The sequence below is a fragment of the Chamaea fasciata genome, unplaced genomic scaffold (assembly GCF_029207755.1).
Source record: "Chamaea fasciata isolate MVZ Bird 193981 ecotype frontalis unplaced genomic scaffold, bChaFas1.0.hap1 SCAF_3, whole genome shotgun sequence".
Classification (NCBI taxonomy): Eukaryota; Metazoa; Chordata; class Aves; order Passeriformes; family Sylviidae; genus Chamaea; species Chamaea fasciata.
The window spans coordinates 110,566,802-110,589,423 of record NW_027094088.1 but is presented as its reverse complement, the minus strand read 5'-3'; the positions used below and the strand labels follow the sequence as shown (position 1 = coordinate 110,589,423).

The 22,622-nt window shown below is 41.5% G+C and overlaps 1 protein-coding gene across 1 annotated transcript in view; it reads left to right on the top strand.

Moving 5' to 3' along the window:
* Positions 1-22,622, top strand: part of PKHD1 (PKHD1 ciliary IPT domain containing fibrocystin/polyductin) — a 237,385-nt gene that overhangs the window by 129,723 nt on the left and 85,040 nt on the right. Inside the window, exons 48-52 of the mRNA XM_066180094.1 lie at positions 2,490-2,667; positions 3,309-3,504; positions 12,041-12,106; positions 13,452-13,571; positions 21,339-21,476. Coding sequence (XP_066036191.1) covers positions 2,490-2,667; positions 3,309-3,504; positions 12,041-12,106; positions 13,452-13,571; positions 21,339-21,476 — 698 coding nt within the window. The remainder of the gene's footprint in view (positions 1-2,489; positions 2,668-3,308; positions 3,505-12,040; positions 12,107-13,451; positions 13,572-21,338; positions 21,477-22,622) is intronic.

The following is a 22,622-nucleotide window of genomic DNA, read 5'->3' as shown; positions in this document are numbered from 1 at the left end:
ATGACAAGAGGGACATTGAGGGGCTGGAGCGTGTCCAGGGAAGGAAACGGAGCTGGGGAAGGGTCTGGAGCACAAGGAGCAGCTGAGGGAGCTGGGAAAGGGGCTCAGGCTGGATAAAAGGAGGCTCAGGGGGGACCTTGTGGCTCTGCACAACTCCCAGACAGGAGGAGACAGCCAGGGTGGGTCGGGCTCTGCTTCCAGGGAACAGGGACAGGACAAGAGTACATGGCCCTAAAATGCACCAGAGGAGGTTTAGAGTGAATATTAGAAAGAATTCCCTAATGGAAAAGGAGTTCAGGCATTGAAATGTGCTTCATGGGGCAGTGGTGCTCATAACTCTCTATAAATAGAATTAAGTCTCCATGCCTGGAGGGATTTAAAACACATGTAAATGTGGCACTTTGGCACATGGTTTAGAGGTGGCCTTGGCAGTGTAGGGTTAATGGCTGGACCTGATGATCTCAGAGGTCTTTTCAAACTTAATTCTATAATTCTATAACTTGTCTGTTATAAATAGACACACAGGAAAAGATATATTTCACTTAACTGTGAGTCATCTGTAAGTTCACTATACACTTTGAGATATTTATTTGGGGTGTTCTAAATATTGGTCTCCAGCATAAATGGATTCATAGTTAAATCACTAGTTAGTGAATTCACATTCCCATTTACTAGCTATTGGATCTACATGGCTGGTGTGGAACTACAATCTAATCTTCTGACAGGTCAGACTTGTATCCCAGCAGGATTGTCCCTTCCAGGCTTTCTTCTCCATCTTTACTTCTCCTGGAAGTACTGGAGAGAGTCTCCCAATAAAAATGATTCAAACCGTTCGCCTCAGAATCCTCCAGCAATTAAAATTAAAATAAATAAAGAGTAAAACCATGTGGATTTATGCTGCAGAGAGGATGGGTCTGAGTCTCTGTCACTTGCTGTAACATTTGGCATTTTTGCAACCCAATAAGTGGCCTTCCGCTGTGCAAGAGAGTTTTGCATTATGTGTGGTGTTCTTCTCCTGCTAGAAATGTTCTCCTGAATACCTATGCAGGTGCTGATAACTGTGGCAGTAATGTGCTTGTTGTCATTTACTTGCTTAATTAGCAGCCTAATATCCTGGTCCAGTTAATGCCCATAAGAGGAGGTTTATTAGTGGTACAAAAGCTGTTTAAGCCTTATAAACTCCTTCCAGTTTCATTGGTCTGCCAATATCTTCTGGTTGAGTGATTCTTTGCTGATTCACACTTCGTTTTGCCACTTCTGTTTCTCAGCTGAATGTTTCTGGGTAACCAGAAACCACTTTGACAAAGTGACAGACACTAGAAAAAAAAAAAAAAGAAAGAAAAAAAAAATCTTTGAACTGATTTTAAAAGAGAAAGGAAAAATATATCTATCTGGGATGACTGCTTTGGTGATTTTGCATCATCTCTAAAGCACAAGGGGGAAAGAAAATCAACAAACCAACTAAAAATTGAAAATACAGGCAAATTGCAGGATGAGTTTTAGCACAGTCTTGGGTTAGTAAGCCATATGCAATCTGAGAGGTTAGATACTATGCTGAGATATGTACTTGTAAGGTAATGCTTCAAATATTGAGAAAAATTATTCAAGGGATGCTTAAAAGAGGTGATTTTTTAAGCTTAGTGTAAGCTCAAAGGTCAAAACTGAGAGTAGTCTACTGCAAACTTAAGTCTAAAAGGTATATGACCCCTCAAGATATCAGTGCTAATATTGATCTGTCCAGTAAGGGTTTTTTCTCTTGACTAGACTGGTCATAAATTAGGAGTGCAAAGTTCTAGTGAAAAGGGGGGATTGAATTATCATTTGGATGCTCAGAAGAACTGCTGTACTAAAAAAGTTTATCCATTTTGTGTAGGATTTAATCAGTCTGCAGCAGCCCCAGCTTTGACTGCAGGCAAAGATCAACTCCTCGAATTACACGGGATTTTTTGTATTTTTAAGCTCAGGGAAACTTTTGACCACTCAAATGGGAGTGAGTAATCACAGAACCACAGAATGGTTTGGGTTGGAAGAGACCCTAAAGTTCATTTCATTCCACCCCCTGCTGTGAAAAGGGACACCTTCCACTAGACCAGGTTGCTCCAAATCACACCCAGCCTGGGATGAGGCTAATAACAAAACTCTATAAAATTTATTGAAGATCCTAAAAGTTGAACCTGAGGCCCAGGGTTGGTGGAGGGAAAATAGTATGTCAATGTAGATGTTGGTACCCTGAGTGTTAGCACTTCTCTGCTTTCTTCCTCTTCCTTTATTCCTATGTGATGTGTCTCTCCTTTGCTCTTTCTCTTCTTACAACACTTGAAGCAAAATGTAGTTTCTTATGGCATTTATAAGGAATTACAAAAATGTAGACACATTCTAAGGGAGATCCAGCATAGCTACTGTAATTAAAATAAAAATAGAACTGTAAAGATTGCAAAATGACAGGGTTCAGTGCAAAAATGTAATTACTTTTTTTTCTTTTCCTGCAGAAAAGAGGCTCCAGACATTCCCTATAATTTAAATGTGACTGACAGTAAGAATAAGACAAATACAATCAATTATGTCCCTGATACTTTATCAAACCTGTATGGCTGGATGGCTCTTCTCTTGGATAAAGAAACTTACACACTGACATTTGACAACCCTTTGGTCAGCAAACAGCTCCAGGTAACACGGGAAGGTTTTATAATTTCAAAATTATATCTGGAAGAGATAATCACACTTTGATGTCTTTGGATGAACACTGAGGAAAAAAAAATAGAGTTAGGTGCACTGAGAAAGTCTCTCTGTATTTATAGGCTTAGATAAGATGACTGATAAGCTCTCTCTTATTCTTAGATAAGCTCTCAGTAGTCACCTGGAGCAGGAAGGTCATGGAATTATGGAATAGCTTGTGTTGGAAAGGACCTTAAAGGTCATCCAGTTCCAATCCCTGCCATAGGCAGGGGCACCTTCCACTAGACCAGGTTTCTCCAAGCCCTATCCCACCTGGCCTTGGACACTGGATGATTTTGGATATCTTAGGTGAAAGTTCAGTGTGGTGCTTAGGAACCAACAGGATTTTTACTGCCTTAAGTCATGTTGAAGCACAGTTTTCAGAAGACATTGTTCATCTTCACCTTTCAAAGGTGATGAGGGGAGTTGATTTTTTTCTGCATTTACTATCACCTCCTGGTTAGTTTTACATCTCTTTTCATGTTTTCAACACATATTGCCTATGAGGAGCACCATTCTTTTTACCTCTTTATGCTGCACTCCTTGGAGCTCTACAAACTCAGACATGTTTCTTTTGGTTCCCTCTTCTCCAGTATTCAGTGACATTTAGCAACTTCAAGGCTGGGAATTACCTGCTGGTGGAACACAAGGATCTTCCTGCCCATCTTGAGGCTGTGGTGTCCTGTGGGAGAAGGAGGGGACAGCCACTCCAGTTACTACCTTCATATGGACATCACAGTAGCTGTGATTGGTATCTTGACAGCAAACTTGGGAAGTTCACCTATTTGGGTAAGTGTAGTGTGAGGGTTGCAATATACATTTGTGATCAAGAATGGTGACAGAGCTGATGTTGCTTTAATTTAAACCCCAAATCCACTCAAGGCCAGCTTTCAACAGTCCTTCAACAAGTGAGAGCTCCTTCACAACGTTGATCAAATAAGCAAATGCACATCAGGTCCATCTGTAACTGATTTATCTGATGCCTGACCTAGCAACAAAAGGAATGTGCCGTAATTAGTGGGTGATGTGACATCAGTTGCATTTGAATTGGGTTGGTTTTTTGGGTGGTAAAGGCATTAAATTCCACTAATTACCTCTGTTGTCATCTGGTCCTATATCACAGGTACCATGAATAAATCATGGTCATCTTGCTAGGCTGAGCACACTGAAAGCAGTAAGATTACTGGAAGAGAATTTTTCCTAGACTTGGAAACTTCCAAAGACGTCTTAGACCTTTGTCTATGTGACTTTGTGCATGAGATCATGGAGTGTGCTGATCTTTTATTTTTTTTTTTAAGAAATGGACATTTTCTGTAATTCTCATTATCAAGCAAATAATTTTATAAATGTCTATGTTCTATGTGTCAAAATTAAGGTAGTGATTGTTGCCTTTATTAATAGCAGCAGAATTAGGAATCAGATATATTTTGGTGTCTTTGAGAAGATTAACTTCTCCTCCATGACTCATACCAGGAAAGTAAAGATGATGATTTTCATTATAACAGATTATTTGTCACATTTCTGTTCCATTAACTTTAATGAATTTCCCTTGATTTTGCACTACTGAGATGACATGCAAGTGGCTCTCATGTTGGATACCTTTAGAACAATCATTGTGACAGTGGAGAGGACAACACGCCTGGAATGAGGGCAGACAATCCACTGAGCTTGGTCTGACAACACTGAAAATCAACCAGTGTGGAAAGTCACATTTGTGGAGAAGTGCAGAAGCCCAAACCTTCACCTCAGTCTGAGGTTCACACTTGCTGTGTCCATCTCTAGTCCTTCAGGAGCTGCCACAGCATAGCTTGTGCTTAACATTTTAGCTCTAAAAATGGGCTGGATGTACGAAGGCTTCAAATTATGAAAGATCCCTGTGCTTGCCAAATCCCAAACTGTACTGATCACCATCTGGGAGTCTGCCTGGCCTAGGCCAAATCTGTGCCAGGAATTTGGCCAGCATTATAACCATGTAGATTACTCACTTACTACTTAGGGCCAAGTTCTGTGACCTGGACCTGTTTTGATACAGTTCAGGTGCAGATTGGCTACTATAAATTTAGCTGTTGTGTCTAAGCCCTGCCAGAGATCAAGTCAAGTATTTACTGAAAGAAGAAAAATGTTTTATTATTTCTGTTTACTAACAGGGTAAATTTGTTCCTTCAAATATAAGAGATGACTGCATTTCAGTTTGTATATCCCAAATTGCACTGTCAGAGCAGCATGGGAAAGCTCAGACGATGGCATTTGTAGCTTGGCCTCTGCTGTTGAAAATAGAGGAGATGACAGTCTTGGGAAGACTGGGACAAAAGTGGTCTGGTCCGCATATGTCATTCTTGCATCACAGACACTTTCTTCTCCTTCTCTTGCCTTATTACTTTAATCTTGATTTTTATTAAACTAAGAGCTTGTTGTGGTTTCTCATTATAATAGAGAGAGAAACAATCATCCAAAGTACAGGAGGGGAAATTTATGAAAACACCTAACATGTATAATTCATGCTGTGAACATTTTCGGCGAGGACTTTTTTAGGAGTGAGATCAAAAATTCAGCGTCAGGTACCTAATATCTATGCTGTTGGTGTAGGGTGAAAGTTTGAAATAAAGGAAGCAGATTCCTGGCCCTGGTGTGGGATTTAATTTCTCTCCTTCTCTTCACTATGCAGGCTGAGAGGGTGAGGATAATTAGCCAGCGGAGCAGATTCAGGGCATGTGGTGGACTTTCCATCACTCAGGATCTTTAGAGGATGCTTGGCTGTCTTTTCAGGGAAATATGCTCCAGCTCTGAGAGAAGCTGTTAGAAACCTCATGAGGTGAGATTCATGCTCTGGAGGAGGTCAGGGAAAGCTGCCACAATAGTCCCTTCTGGCCTTAAAACCCCACCAAGTCCATCCACCCACCCAGAGAGGGCAAGGCTAGAAGGTCTGGCCTTCAGTAACTCTTCCCACCTAACTCTGCAAGTTGGCTCTTTTAGAATTTTAGTTTTTTAAAGAAATATTTTATTTACATTTAACTCTATGAAATAATTAGCCAACTAATTAATCCCGTTTACAAGCTTTGTCGGATTCTTCAGCTGTCAGTCATGCCCGAGCCCGGGGCCGGCGCTGAGTCTTAGCTCCCTCCTTCATCAGACTTGGTCTCCATGGCTACAGGCTGCATCTGCTGACACCCCACTCTCTATTTACTGCTTAATTAAGAATTTCACGCTCAGTCCTTATCTGCTGCTAAGAACAAGAACACACTGTTAAGAAACTCCAAATTTAGGCTGCTGCACAAGGAAAGCCTTTCTTGTTGTCCTGACTGCGTGGAGCCTCTTTAACTACCCTCTTGGCAACTGCGCTGCCACCCTTCAATCAAAAATCATTAAATGGGGCAGAGATAATGAGCATGTAGCATATCAAAAGGAGGATGTTTGCTCGGGCTAAGGAGGAAAAGCTGTAAGGGCCTACGAGCAGCCGCCACTTCAAAGGGAGAAGGGGGCTGATAAAGAGTCATTTGTTCCTGTTTGACTTATGTAAAAGGTCTGGTATGTCGCAGCCCCGTCTAGCAGACGCGGGTCCCCCCTCTGCAGGCTCGTGTGTCAGCGCTCGGGCAGCTGGGCGCAAACAGCATCAGCCCGAGCATAAAATCACTTGACTCCGCCGCGACAATGGGCACTTGTAGGGGGTGGCCGAGGGAGGGCCGGGGGACAATGGCAAGACAATTATTGCAGCTGCTCGGGAGGGCCATAATTCTTCCTGCCCGAAGTCGGCGGCTCTGGCGGGGCGGGAGGGGAGAGCTCCAGCGTATTAGTCATCCTCCCAACTTTTGGAAGCGCTTCGGCGGGGTTTCGACAGCTGCTGGTGTACCACCTCTTTGCAATAATTGTACATTCTGGCAGGGGTCAACTCACTTTTGACCCTCTGCTTTTGTGGCCCTCGGAAAGCCTTTTAGGGCAAACTGTGGGGAAGTGGCGGGGGTGCATTACTTCCAAAATTAACGTTGGTAAATACGCATCAGATGCCAGCTCATTAATGAGCAGGCTCCTGAATTCACACAGCCTGCATGGGGGAAAAAATGGGGAGAAGGGGAAGGAAAACCCCGTGACTGAGAAGATATTGTTATTCAAACGAAGCAGGCAGCCGTATGAAGCCGCCTTGGCCTGAAGTTTGCATTGGGCTCAGACTTTCTCCATGCCCTCTTCCATCTGAAATTGCCTGGCGTCGTGCAAGTGTTTGTTTATCTTTGGGGAGAAAAAAAAAAACAACAAAGGTCTGTCTTACACAAAAGGCAAGAAAATGGACCGTATGGAGGGGATTAAAGAAGTTAAGTTGCATTGATGGTTGTAGTCTTGTAAATTAGGCTTGGGAGCAGGAGAATGCAGGGGGTGCTGAATGGGGAGAAATAATTGTAATAGAGAATGTTTCTGTTATATGAGCAATGATCCTATTAACAAAGATAGTCACTGCTACCTACATGCATGAAACTCGGTTAACCAGCCTCTAAGCCACTTTAAAAATCACTTTTTCAGACCATTTTAAAGGAATCTGCACTGAAGGACAGGTAACCCCATGTCCTTTCTGGATGCTGCATGGAGGGGAGGCTTAGTGAGCTTGAAGCATCCCGTGCCAATCATTTCTACATCATCAGCTTTGCTTTGACGTGGTTCATAGCATCACCCTGATTTTCTCTGAGGCACCCTATGTGTTAAGAGAAGTGATCCTCAAAGGTCACTTTGGGCCTGCAATTGTGGTGTGACTCTGAAACACTCATGGGCTGTGACTCAACCACATTTCAGGGAAGTGAAATGTGATATGACCATGCTGAATGAAAAAAAAATGCCACACCAACACTTATTGTAACAAGGGTGGTGGGAAGAAATATCCCACTGGGACATCTGGGATATTTTTTAGGAGAAATATCCTTTGTAAATGGCAATAATAACATTATGAGCTTTTAAAGTCTGTTACAAATTTCAGCATATGGTGCCACAGCGTGGTACTGCTCCTTGGTTAAGGTCTCTGGGCAATACTGGAACTGGCTAAAACCCAGAGAGATGTTGTTTCCTTTTAGTTCACTTTTGAAATGTTTAAACAGTTTCATTTTGGAATGAAATAAAGTGTTGGCTTCCTTCACCTCCAGATTTCTCTCGTCTTTTTTTTTTTTTTTTTTCCCTAAAATTGAAGTACTGGACAGAAATGTTATTGAAAACATCACTGAAAGGATTATCAAACTTTTTATTTATCCCAAATACATTTTTCAGTAGACACATCTTTTATGGAGTTGGGTCATCCTGCTGACTTTGCTCAGGCTGCTCATGTGTGAGTTGTTAAGAGGGCCTGAGGCTCAACCTCACATTACTGCTGTGTCAGAAGCAGGTTTACAATTTCCATAGTTCTTAGAAAAATAATTTGATTATACTTAGTGTCTTTTCTAGATTCCTAAAGAATGGTCTCACTTCCATTAGGCTGTGTGGGTTCCTGTAATTGCTTTGTATAGGAGGAAAAACACTCCTAAGAATGTTTGTTTCTAATATTAAAATACAAAAAATAAATAAACACAGACATTTTCTGCAGCCCTATTGCTTGGGGGTAAAGGAGAATCCTAGGTAAAAGACATGGAGAATGGAGTTAATTCTTTACAGAGGACTGATTGTACATCTTTTCTTTCAGCCAGATAAAACTCACCCATATCAATTGTTTCATAGGGACAGTTGACCAGATGTGGGCTGCTCAGTGACCTCCATGAAATGAAAGTCAGCTCTTTGCAAAGAGGTGCCCCTAGTAATCATAAAATCATAAAATCGTTTATGTTGAAAAAGACCTTCAAGGTCACCAGGTCCAACCTATGACCCATTCCCACCTTGTCACCCAGACCAGAGCACTGAGTGCCACCTCCAGTAATTTTTTTAACAGTTCCAGGCCTGGTGACTCTACTAACTTCCTGGGCACGCTGTAGCAATGCTTAACCACCCTTTCCAAAAATAAATTCTTCCTGATGTCCAACCTGAACCTCCCCTGGTGCAGCTTGAGGCCATTTCCTCTTGTCCTGTTGCTAATTACCTGGGAGAAGAGAACAGCACGCACCTGGCTGTGACCTCACTCCAGGGAATGGCAGAGAGCAACAGAATCCTCCCCGGGACTCCTTTTCTCCAGGCTGAGACACGACACCCACCCCCCCCCCCCCCTCCAGTTCCCTCAGTTGCTCAATTTTTGTATTTGACACAGAGACAAAACAACCTTCTCCTGGTGGTTGAGCTCCCATCCTTCTGACGTGGAAGCAGAGAAATCAGAGAGTGCAGCAGTTACAGAAATAAGATGATGAAATGCCCTTATAATCCTGTCAGGGTTGATTTTTTGATTATGCCATGTCTGCGGGAGGACTTTCACAAAAATGTCAATCTGCTGTAAGCAAAACTCTGTGTCCATAAACCCAAAGACATATATACAGATATATATATATTTGTGTGTGTGTATATATATAAAAATAAAAATACAATTGTATCTATCTGTTTATATGTGTATAAAATCGGTTTTTACACCTCTTCTCCCTCCTTCATTGTCCTCATTATATCATACTTCCGGGTATCTCCTGCAGAAGATCCTTACAGGGGATGACAAAACACCCTCTCCTAGGTTCTCTGGTTTCTAGAGGTGTGTCTCACTGTGTTGTTGATTGTGCTGTCTAAAAAGTTTTGATTTCCTGGTGATGGATGTTAGCCCAATTGATGTTAAATAGCATGGAGCTGCTTGTTATTTGTAAGTCAGGCTATTGGAGCCATTTATCCTAGTTTCAGCCCTTCCTAATATCCACGGGCAAAATTCCGAGTCACTGCAAAGCTGATAAAAGACTGAGTTGCTCCTCCTTCATGTTCACTCAAGGAGCCCTGAACCAGGAAAAGTTACCAGCAGTATCATCCAGAAGGCCTATATTTATGATTCACAGCCCAAACAACCAGGAGGAGCTGTAATAAGGCAGAAAATTGATGAGGCTTATAAAGGTTTTATACAGCTAAACCCTGGAGCCTTATAACTACATTTTGCCAAGAGTCACCTTAATTCAATGTTTACTAATGATGTCCTTCATCTGTAGTGCCTGTATCTCTTCCTGTCCTGCAAAACCCAGTGACAACATACTCGGCAGCAAAACAAAACCACCAGAAGGACTATGTCACTATAGCCTTGATTAATCCCAAGGCCTTTATCTATCTTGATCAGTTTTTGGGAGTATTTGTGGGAAAAGGCAACAAAACACTGCTGCTTCACAACCATTGCACTTTACATCCCATCAGTGTAAATAATTGTACAAGTTACAAGGATATGGAGAGCTGTGGGGAGAATTCTGTCCCTGATTCTGATACTCTTGTCAAGGGTATAAGTAACTTATAAATAATTGTCGTGCTCTCTGGTGGGATGACACCTCAAACATGAGAAACTTTTATTATTGCCCTGACTCTGGACAGAGCAATGATAAAACTCTCAACTGAATTAAGTCTTAATGGTTCCTTTCTTCACTATGTAACGGGATTGAACCCCATTATGAGGTCTATGCACCATATTGATCAAGTTTTATGTCCCCTCAGGATTTAATTAGAACAGCTTTTCTCTAAAAAATACAAACATCCTTAATTAGATGATTTCACTCTAGTGCCTGCAAAAGTAAGCAAAAAAAAAAACAAAACAAAACACCAAACCCAAAGAAACCCCAAAACCACTAACAAACCTCACAAAATATATTTAGGTAAAAAAGGATAGTGTCAGGGTTTGGTTGTCTTGTTTTTCCTAAGCCTACCGTATCAGCTTTGGCAACTGTTTTGCCCTGTGTGAAAAGGAAAAACATCATAACCATAAAAGTACACGCAGATGTATTGTCTGAAAGCCACAAGAGCTGTATCAGAGCCTTTAAATTAGCAGTTTCATGTCATTTTTTTCCTCTCAAATGTTCACCTTGTGGCCACTCAAGGCATGCTGCTGTTCAGTGTGAGCTCTGTGTGATGGTTTGAGGCAGATTGACTTGACTGATACATGGATCAGATCCCAGCTACCATTGGGAGAGAAGGTGTCACTGAAGAACAGGGCTGAGGCACCTGATTACTAATTAATCAGACACGAGAAAAACCTCATGGAATCAGTTTCTATTTAATTATGGAAGCCTCATTTGGCATAGGAGCATATGCTGCTAACTCAATCGAGTGCTTTCAACTGACATCAAATAGTAATTATCAGAAAGAATCAAGTTTTTTGATTATTCATACTAATTTATTGAACACTTAAAATTAATGAACCTCAGTTATTTTAAATTTGCTCAGTTGCACTGGGAGAAAAGGAGGGAGGTAGGGAAGGATGGGTTTTGCAATTTAAAAGTACAGAGACTTGTTTAAAGATAAAATAAGTAAATTACAATATGGCATGAAATCCCATCGGTGGGTTGATGCACACAGAGGAAAGTTCCAGGCATGTTCTGGAACTGAGGAAAGTTCTGACAATGTCTTCATTGATACAATTCTTCTATCCCCCCAAAAAAATTCTTCCAACAACACTTTAGGGTCACCATAAAGGGCTGGGCAGAGGACAGGAGATTTATTTGTTTGTCAGAGTGTTTCTATTTTAACCTACAGTTGTTCCAGTCTGGTGACTGAAAGGAAGTGCCTTTATATGCCACTGGAGATGAAGAGGAGGTGGGATTTTTGCTGGGTCTGAAGCAGCTTTCTCCTGCTCCTCTTTGATTTGCATTATTCTGGCCCTTCTCCTGCTGACAATACACGGGCACAGAGGTTACCACTGTGATAATTGCTGCTGACCCCTTTTCACAGCAGAGAACACAGGGTCCCTGTCTGCAGTCTATAAAGTCTGACTAATTAAAGCATCTCTTTCAGATACCAGATTTTGGGGGCAAAGAAAAAAAGAAAAAAAAATCAAAACCGAGCTACAAAACAAAAGCTGTATTTCGCTGTTTGAGCCAGTTAATACATTATGCATTCAATGGTGTGATATCGCTTGTGTGAGTGGAACTGCTGTGGATTTATAGTGGGATAAATGAGATTTGAGTTCCAGCCTAGAATTTCTGATTGTTGAATGTTTTCTTTTTAGCTGTTTCTAATGAGTTGTCTTGAGACCTTCCGTATCTGTAAATTAAAATGTGTTTGTTTAATCCTTTCTCAAAGCACAAAAAAAAAAAAAAGGGACAAAAAATCTTAGAAAACGTGTAGTTGCTCTTAAAGAAAATGTTTTTGTAAGAAATGTATAATGTTGTCAAGCATTCATGTGTGGAAATTTATTTACTATTTTTTTTTTTTTGTGTTAATTTGAAAGGCCTTGCTCTAACTCCCTAAAATTCTCTGTGTTCAGTCACAGGATCTGACTTAATTCAGGTCACACTGAGAGAGAAGGAAAGAGTGGCCTTACCTACCCCAGGTATGTGACAGTCTGTGTCGGAAAACCTTGATCTGGGAGTCAGACCATTTCTTTTTTATGGCTTTTTCAGGACTAAATTGCTATTTTTCACTTCAGTATTTTGTACATCTATCAAGCCAACAGAGGCTCTTGGTATTCATTTAGGCATTTCATTGAGCCCTATCTACCATTGCTCAAGATAAATGTGTGATTCCACAGAATAAAACACTATACACTTTTGCTGGGAAATAACACAGCAGATGAGAAAGGTCATGGAGAATGTAAGACTACAGACTATTTTAGTGCTCCGTGGTCTGATATTACTGCTCAGTTTCAAGTTGGATCAGACAGACAAATATACCAGAGACAAGGGAGACCTCTAAATTTTGATATTTTTGGGTATTAACTGCCTCGCTATGTTGTGTATTAACAATAATTACTGATGTGGAAAAAGGGTTTAGGGGCATTTTGGCAGGGTGTTTCTCCCAGTACAAACAAGTGATTGGAGGGACAGACCCAAACTTAAGGAACTTGACACGAATTTAACTTCTGTGTTTCCCTGTGCTGACAACAGAGGGTTTTGTACACCACAACATTACTGAGCTGGGTCTAGCCCCCAAAACCTAGGCAGGTGCTTGCTCCCATATTTTCAAACCCCAAAGAAGCTTTCCTCAAGAAAATAATGCCAGAATTCCCTTTATAGAGGAAAGACAGAAGTAGGTGCTTGCAGAGGCCTCCAGAGGGAGGCCCTGCCTGCATTAGTCTAGGATTTACTAAACTCAGTGTGCAGGATTTTCCCTTGAAGGCTTCCCTTCTTCTCCTGTGGCTGAACAAACTTAGGGACAATTAATTCATGGGGCCTGACTCATTAGCTCTCTAAAATACAAATGCAAGTCAAGCACCTGCATTTTGTGAACTTATTGGGAGAAAATTTGTGTTTTCTCCCAATATTTTCCCCAGGTTCAGGAGTTTTCTTTTGGGTTGAACTGAAAAAAAAAATAAAAAATTGGGGGAAGGAGCAAGAGTTTCCATGCGTCTTGGTCAGGCTGCTTTTCCACAACGGGTCTTGGTCATCCCTTGAAATAGGAAGACTCCTGCTTTTTCTGGGTGTTAACAAGCTTGTAAGAGTTCATTCCTAATTATTTAAAATTTTTCATACTTTGGGAAAGTATGGAAATTCCCATGCCCTGGGAATTCAATCAAGAAGTTTTCTTTGGGCATGGAAAATAACAAAGAGCAGCTAGTGTTGCTTCATCATTGACAAAAGGAGGATGCTAACGTTATAAATTCTTGACTATCAAAGAAATAGTAGTTCTTCCAGCTACAGAAAATGATAATTCTGTCTTTTATACATCCTGTTTTGTAGCTCCTTCTGGTCCTGTCTTGAAATGGTCACACCCAGAGACCTGGAATGGTGTGGGAAAAGGCTGGGGTGGATCCAATGGTGGCATCCCAGGCCCTGGGGAAGACGTCATCATCTTGCCAAGTATGTGAGGAAGGAAAAATGTTTAATTTCTGTGGAAGTGCTGGACTCTGCCTATGCTGGGATTTATATTTGTGTTCCAGTATGGGCTCCTTGGCACTGGTGGCCATTCCAGTGTGTGCAGGACCCCAGATTTGTTCCTTGTCACACAGACTGCAGTACAAAAGTGTAGGTTTTGGAAGAAAATGAAAATTCTTTTCCATTTTCATATATACACACAAGCACAAGCACTTACACTGCCTTTCTTTTTGGAAGAAAATGAGAATGCTTTTCCATTTTCATATACACACAAACACAAGCACCTACTTACATTGACTTTCAAGCTGAAGTATGTACAGGGCCCTTAATTCAGAAGACAATTTGTAAGACCCAGAACCACGGCTCACAGAGATCATCTCTTGACCCATCTCTTTCCTGTTGCAATTTCAACCTTTCAGCGGTAGTCTCTCAAACCATTTGCCGTGGATGCCTCCTAGAAATTTTAGCTTAGACCTGTATTTCAACTTGTATTTCAGCTTTAGTTACATTTAAATCCCTGCTCATCTTACATTACTGCATAAAAACTGGATTTTAGTAAATATATTAGGAAATTTGCAATAAAATCTGGAGAAAAACCTTGCGATAACCATTTTATGCAGGAGCTGACCCTTCTTTGGAAGTTGGACTACATGAGGTCCTGAGGTCCTTTCCAGATATAATTATTGAATGATCCAATCAATATTGTTTGATATGTACCTGAAATATTCTAGAACCTGGTGCTGTCTCTTTCTCATTTGTTTGAAACCAGTTAAGTCTCTCTACCTACCACAGCCCCACATCATGGAAATGCAGATAACACTGCTTCATGTCTATTCCTCTCCCACATGGTTTTGGTTTACAACTTTTATGAAAGGAAATGTTTGTGTAGGTGTTTGGGCATGGAGTGTCAGTCATAGTTAGGGCTTCTCTGGCCTGTGTCATTAAAGAGAATATATATATATATATATAATTGCAGGTTACATTAAGAATTATGATCCACCTTCAATATATATTTAGTTTAATCTTCAATTTTCTGATGGAAATGAAAAAAAAAAACAACCCCTGAATTCTGTACTTTTAAAAATATTCTTCAGTTTTGGAGAGAGGTTACACTGAGCTGAAGAGTAGATGAGGTTGGAGTTCAGGGAGAATTTGCTCATGGAAAAGGTGATCAGGCATTGGAATGGGCTGCCCAGGGAGATTTGGAGTCCCCATCCCTGGAGGTGTCCAAGGAAGGTCTGGATGAGAACTCAGTGCTCTGGGCTGGGTGACAAGGTGGGGGTCCATCACAGGTTGGACTCAGTGATCTTGGAGGTGTTTTCCAGCCCTAATGATTCTGTGATTCTGTGTTAACCAGTTCATCAATATCAGGTCATGACTGTATGTCCTGGTTTGGAAAGACAGGTGTCAGCTAAGGAAGGCAGGAGCCTGCCTTGGAATGAAGAATGTAAAATCTCTCTCCCTCCTAATTAGAATTTTGAAAATAAGGGGCTGTCAGGCAAAGATATGGGGATAGGAATAACAGTTCTTTACTAGGAAAATTAAAATAAAATGTAGTAGTAAAAAAAAAAAAAAAGAAAGCAAACAAACAAAAAAGAAAACACTGACAGAGTCAGAATACAGTCTGACACCCTGTCAGTCAGGGTGTTGGGAGAAGTCCAGTTAAGTCCTTCTAGAGTAACAGATGTGGTTCTGTTGCAGCAGAGATGATCCTGTAGAAGGGTGTAGTTTTTCTCTCAAGGTCCAGTGGTGCTGAGATGAGTCTGGTCTTCCTCTGCAAATCCAGTGGAAATAGGCTGTTCTGGTGTTCTGAATCTCAGATTTTATCCAGGTAGGAATTCTGGGCCCCTCCCACTGGGTGGAGCATCTCACAATGGGATGATGTAATTTTATCAGTTATATGGTGCGTCTTGATGTCCCATTAACAGTAGATATTCCCCAGAGGGAGGATGGGTTGTGGAAGAGATAAAGAACCCTGCCCCATCTGGTTTTAACAGATGGTAATAGAATACATACTTTTGGTTACATCTTTCATTACAACCTAAGATTCTGTGAAAAGATCAGAACATTCCAGTCTTCACCATCACGTGTCAGATGCAGATATGAAGAGGCACAGAGGTAAATCACAACTTACAGAGAAGCAGAGGATAACAAATGAATAAATAAATAGGTTTGGCTGAGGGTTTGGAGTTCTATGGTTTAGATCAGATCAAGAACAGAGGATGAAGGATGAGTTTGTGATGCATGATGAATAAAACTCCTCTGTGACTCCTGCAAAGGTGAGGGGCTGGAGCACATCCAGAGAAGGGAAATGGTGCTGGGGAAGGGTCTGGATCACACCCTGAGACACAGGGTGGGATTCTTGGGGCTGTTCTGTGCAGGGCCAGGAGCTGAACTCAGATATCCTTGTGAGTCCCTTCCAAGCCAGGTTATTCCATGATTCTGTGGTTCTATAAAAATCTCTTCACTCTCATTGCAAGAGTAAGTGTGTGTGTTGGTTGAATTGCAGAAACTATTCTCCTCCCCAGTGCCTTTCTGGAATCCTCCTTTGATTTTAACCCAAGAACATAAACACAAACACAGGCTGTCTATCACACCATCCATTTTGTTGAATGTCTGCCTTTTCTGATCATCCTCTCTCTATTTTATTTCTGCTCTCCCTCTTCATTCCTGATGGTTTGGAAGTGTTGAGACACTCACTGGTATTGGAATCAACACAGTACAGGGTCTTATATTGGAGTCATGGTCCTTACCAGGGTGATAAGGGAACAGGATTTGTTGCTCAAATCAGGCAAGAGGAATCTTCTGTCCATTTCTAATGCTTTTTTTTTGCTGCCAGAAGTGTTTGAGTTTCCACTTTAAAGGAAATCAGCCCTTTGCTTGGATCCAAAATCTAAAATGAAAACAACAATTTAAAAATGTATCTTTAATTGTAGCACTTTGTGGATGTTTCTGTTCCCATTTCCACGGGCTTGTGCAGACCCTGCTCAACTCAGAATGACTCCAGATGGTTTCAAAAAAGTGAGAGTTTGCTCTCAAGGGAGACAAACATTCTACAAGCCACCCAAACTTTGTGCTGCTATGCACACAAAAATAAGTTTTTGTGATTCACTCCTGGCAAGATGCAGCTGTGTCTTACTCTTGGCTGTCTTCTGGTTACTCAAAATTCTCTTCTGGGAGCCATCTACAATGATTTTCTGGTTGAAAGCCAAGACGTGAGCCTGCTTCTGGTATGCTGTGCATCACTGGCTTAGTCGTTTCAGGCCCCAAAGAAGTTTTAGAGTTATAAAAGCAGATGATAGATGCTTCGTGCTCATTTCTAGTGTGAAGAAGTAAAGAGAAAGATTTTGGTCTGACACTGTTGAAATCTTTGACTGAATGTGGATTTCTAGAGTTCACTGGAGAACTGGGGCACTGCCTAAATTTAGCTATTGAAGGCTTCAATTTGCTTATTTAACAAAATAAGCAGAATTGCAGCATTAGGGCTACCTCATGGGCTGGTCTCAGCAAGGTTTGAAAAGTTAGAAAATGCCTCTGTTAGGAAAACATACACATTAGAAACCAGGATTTTGTGTTCATGCTTGGTGTCTGCTTGACATCCAGAGATTTGGCAAGCTTGGAAATTGGGGTTGTGTACTAAGTTCTTTTTTTTTTTGCCCTGTTTGACTTCACAGGCTTAGTATAAGGATGACTTTCACTTACAACAAAGGTGGGTTCCTCATGTAAAAGTGACTTTTAGTGTTGGTGTGTTGCTGCAATTCCCATCAGTGTCTGTCTCCCCAGTGGATATGAGTCTCTTCCAGCCTGATCTGGAAATCCTCAGCTCAGGCAGCCACAACTTGTGCTTTTATCCCTGGAGGTTCATCCTCCAGAGCCACAGACATCCCACAGGGACCTCTCACATGCATCAGGCTTCAGCAGCCACACCACCTTGGAAAACAAGCTGGAGGAGTTTAGTCATGCCATTCCAGCAGCCAGCAGTGGCATTAGCTTCCCAAAGCCCTGAGATTTTCAGGGCTTTGGTTTATGATCTTTAGTGTGACACACTTCTGATGCAGCATGCTCTGGGTGGAAGGAGAATGTGTTATAATTCCAAGCAAAGGAATGCTGTTTTGAAGGGTATTGATATGATATCATGTAGCCTCTGGCAATTTCTATCTTCCTTTATTTTTTTTTTTTTTCTCTCCAGTGGTGGAATTCACTCTGTTCTTCATTTTCTGATTTTGATTTTCTTTGAAGTTTTTCTGTTTGAAGAGATGAATGCTGGAGTACTGTATCCCATATAATAGCTCCTCTGTTGGGCCTGATTTCCATTCAATGGCATGCTATGGTGTTTTATACAGCAATGTGGCTGATCAAAGGCATTTTGTGTCATTGCTGGAGTCATTAGTGACTTCTCAGTATTGTAATCTGAACATTAAGACTCTGGCATACCTGTGAGGTTTTTGTCTGAAGAAAGTGTATGTACAATGAAATATTGCCCTGTTTTCAAGCTGAAACTACGGTTTGCTGAAAGTGGTTTCTTGCCATTATATGAATATTTTCATGGTGGGAAAACAGCTCCAGTTTGTCTTTCTCTGAAGGTAAATCCTTTGAGCTCAGTGACCTAAAGTTTATTATTTTAACTGCTAAGTCCTATCTCCCTCTATGAGGTAAATGAGTGTATTCTGTAAGGAAGTTGCCTTTGAATCTGTTTGCTTTTCTCCTCAATGTGGAAAGACTTTTTTTACCCCTCAAAGGAGTGTTCTGTTGTTTCTTCAGAGCAACATTTCACCCTCTGAGGACTTCACACCGCAAGCATCACACCCCAGAGTGTTGTCCTTTTAAACTGAGGAAACTCTAAGTTTGCAGAGATATCTCTGAGTGGGGGAATTTCTCACTCCTGTGTTTCAAGGCTCACACACATGATGCCACAGTTACAGAGCAGTCAGCATTTCCTCTCTAAAACCTTTTTCAGAAAGATGTGCAACTCAGCAAAAAATCTCTATTCTAGACTGAAATGTGACATATAAATGGCATGCCTGGGAGCGCTGCTTCTTTTCCTTGTAAAAATGTTTCAGCCTGTGTTTGATGAATATACTTATGGCCTTTGTCAACTGCAGCTTTTTGCCACATTCTTGAGCTGTGATTTCACAAACCAGATTCCCCTTCTGTCTGAGAGAGACCATTTTAGCAACATCTCCCCCCTTATTCTCCTCTGTGTTTCATATCCTCACATCCTGAGCCTTCCTTTCACAGCTCTGCAGGGCATGGGACTGTACCTGTCCTGTAAAGAGATTATAGACAGGAGTCTCTTCATGCCTGTAAAATATATATTAAGTACTAAAACCATAAGATTTAAGGGAGAAAAAAAAAGCACTTACTCCCTAGAGACTTACTTCATCTGAATGCTGTGAAAATTTTGCATGCTTGAAAGATGTTTCAGCCCAAGGATGCAGGGAATTTGTTTTGGGATGAGGGGTTCAGATTAACCATAAATTGCTGCTGTACTTGGTGCTGTCCTTAAGAACAGACATCCTGGGCTTTCAGGGTGCTCATGGCCAGAGAAAAAGGATAAAAAACAGGAGAAAAGGAAGAGGTGAGATAATTGATTCACAGGGATAAAGGTAGGAATATGTAGGTAGGAGACAAACAAGTCTGTAAGCAGAGCCAGAACTCCAAGCCTGAAAACAGAACTTGAAATAAAATTCTCCTTTCCCTTGAGGTTGTGAAACTTCAGGGTTGCAAAAGCAAGGAATAAAAAACTAGAAAATGCTACCATTAAAGACAACCTACTAATATTTTCTTTCAGTTCAGTTCTGAATGTACTTCATGTAGGTCTTCACAGAATCACATTGATTATGTTTCCTGCAAACAGGGCTTGGAAATTTTCTTAAACCTGTGTGCTAAGTAAGTTTGAGCCAGCCCCTGAATACATGATTTTTGGCAAGGATTTTCTCTGTGCTACCCATTGTGTAGACATTTGTGGTTCTATCCAAAGCAGTTTCCAATGTCCACAGGCAGAAGTAAAACAGTTGAGTAGCTGAACCACTTCCCAAGACATTTCATGGTTCTTATATCCCACACAAAAACAGTTTCAAGTGTCCCATTCTCACCACTCTGTCAAAATCCACCAGAAAAAAAATATGTGTGTTCCTTAATCTCTCCTGTTTTCTATATCTGTGTCTTGCAATAAATGCTTATGAGAACAATGAGAATCACAGAATATCTCTGTGTAGGGTAGAGCTGTCATTATGTTGAACGCTTTTTTTTAATGCAATCTTTATGTGAAAGCCATTATTAGATCATATCATTGAGCCCCTTGTTAGGGAAACACCTTGATTTTTCCTTCTTCCAGGGACACCCACTGACTGAGAGATGCACCATACTGTTACTCTTGTTGATAATGAAAGGGCAGGGAAATCACAGTTTCAGGGCCTGAGCTGTTTTCCAGTGCAATCAACTGAGAAGCTCTCAGTGACATCCAAGAGCATTAGATGGGCCCTGAGGGTGGAATTCACCTCTATGCAGCAAGCTACCTCTAAATGATCCACCATTTGCATCCTTGCTCATGTCCTACTTGGAACATTTAAGAGGCATTTTAAAGGTTCCCAGGCTGTAGACTTGCAGCTTTAGGAAGCAGCCGTGATGTTGTCACTGTGCTCAAGCCACAACAGTTTCCACTCTCTTCTGAAATATAAAAATATCCCCCTTGCTTTCTCCTTTTGGATCTGAGAGAATGATGGTTTTCCCTGGTTATTGTTAACTGATTTTTGGAGGGGAATATGGATGCAGAATGAAGGAACTCATGGTGGACCTGGCAACGATCTCAGAGTTCTTTTCCAGCCTTAATGATTCTGTGGCTCTATGAACTGGGGCTTCCTGCAGGTTGTGTTTGTGTAAGAAAAGTTTTCCCCTTGGATGGTGAGGGAGAGGTGAGTTTTCATACACTGAATCTGGGAGAGCAAAGCCAAGATGAAAAGAGGGAAAAGTGGTGACAGAGTCAGTGGAGGTAGTTCATGGTGTGTGGCTGCAGTTTGTCACTCTCATCATGGTTGTTGACAAGGTGGGGACTTGCAGACCCTTTGCGCCACAATGCACTTCAGATGCTGTTGGATATGTTTCCATTTCCATCAATCCCAGAAGTGTTTGTATTTTTGAAGGGATTTAAATCTCATCCTGTCCCAACCTCCTGCCATGGGCAGGGGCACCTTTCACTATCACAGGTTGCTCCAAACCCTGTCCAGCCTTGGACACTTCCAGGGATGAAGCATTTTGTCATTCTTGTGCTCTTCAAAAGAACTCTCTTGTCGTCTTCAAGTCCATGAGGCAAAAATGGGAAAGATGCAGAGAGACTATTTACAAGGGCCTGGAGTGACAGGACAAGGGCTAATGGCTTCAAACTGAAAAAGAGTATGTTTACATTAGATATTAGGAAGAAATTCTTCCATGAGGAGGTGGTGAGGCCCTGGCACAGGTTTCCCAGAGAAGCTATGGCTGCCCCTGGGTCCCTGGAAGTGTCCAAGGCCAGGCTGGACAGGGCTTGGAGAAACGTGGTATAGTGGAAAGTGTCCCTGCCCACGGCAGGGGGCTGGAACAAGAAGATATTTAAGGTCCCTTTCAACCCAGGCCATTCCATGATTCTATGAAAACAAATCAGAATAAAGCAAAACTCAAGCCAAGCTGACATTCTTCACCAGCTCACCACGATTTTTGACAAGAGGTGTTGTCTGGCTGCCATTGACTTAAACAACCCTCTGCTTTGTTTCCCAGACAGGACCATCCTGGTGGATGTGGCTCTTCCCCCTCTGAGAGGACTCTACATCCTGGGGACCCTCAAGTTCCCCAGCAACTCCAGCAATGTCCTGAGTGCAGCCTGTGTCGTGGTGCTGGGGGGTGTGCTGAGAGTGGGTGAGTGAACAGCTGATCTTCAGGATACCTGGGGTTTATTTCTGCTCTTGATAGGAAAAAAAAACCTGTGGAGAATGACTTAGAGTGTCATCATAACCATGTCCAACCTAATGACCCTGGACATCTGGAAATCTGCAGTTTGGACACCCAGAATCTGTGTGAAGCATGACAATTATCCACTGGAGCTAATTACCTATTCCTTTAATAGCAACACGTTACAAATGCTGCAATCTGCACCTCACTCCTGGTTTCATTAGGGCAGAGGTTTTATCTGATACGTGTAAAAGTCCTCCCTACTTCCTGTGGGGTTGCTTTATGAGACAGTAATTCCTCAGGGTAGGATCTGCCCTAGTGTTCAGGCAATGCCTGGGTGCCTATGGGCATTAATAGAACACTTTTTGTGACACAGAAATATTTAAGGCCAACATAAACAGTGTCATGGAGAATTCCCTGAATGCCTGAAAATCCTGCTGTGGTATGAAACAGCTGGATTCAGCACGCTTATTCTCTCATCACTCTGTACGGATGAGCACCAGGACCACAGGAAGGTGCCACCTTGCCCCTACTTCCAGCTGTCTCACAGTCCCCAAAGCCACTAGGGCTGTTCCATGTTATTTACAACAGACAGAACTGGTGTTTTTCCACTCTGAAGTAATTACTCACATAATTCCCTTTAAATATCAAGGCTTCTAAAGCCAGGCATTATATTTACTTACAGGAATCCTTAGGATGCTGGGATCACATTGTTGATCATTGCTTGACCTTTCTCAAGATTGGTTTCATGAACTTTAAAAAGAGAATTTGTTTGTGTAATCACCTCCTGAGGAAGTCTGCTTCAATATTTGTTTGTTGTTAATCTCAAGGGACTGTTTAGTTAATATAGTACTGGCTAAAAAAGTTATTTTGCTGTCTTGTGTTTTTCTTTGGAAAAAGAGGTTGGAAAGCTTAATCTGGGAGGTTAAAAGATATATATACTTATAAGAATGTCAGTCATTTCTTACTTAGACTGCTTTGCACTTTAAATATGGTTTCATATTGGTTTTAAGAAAAAGCATGTGTTCATTGCTAAAAACACTTATTAAAAAAACATTGAGTCACTTTGCTGCACAAACTCCCCTCCAGCACATCTGTGAGTAGTAATGATAT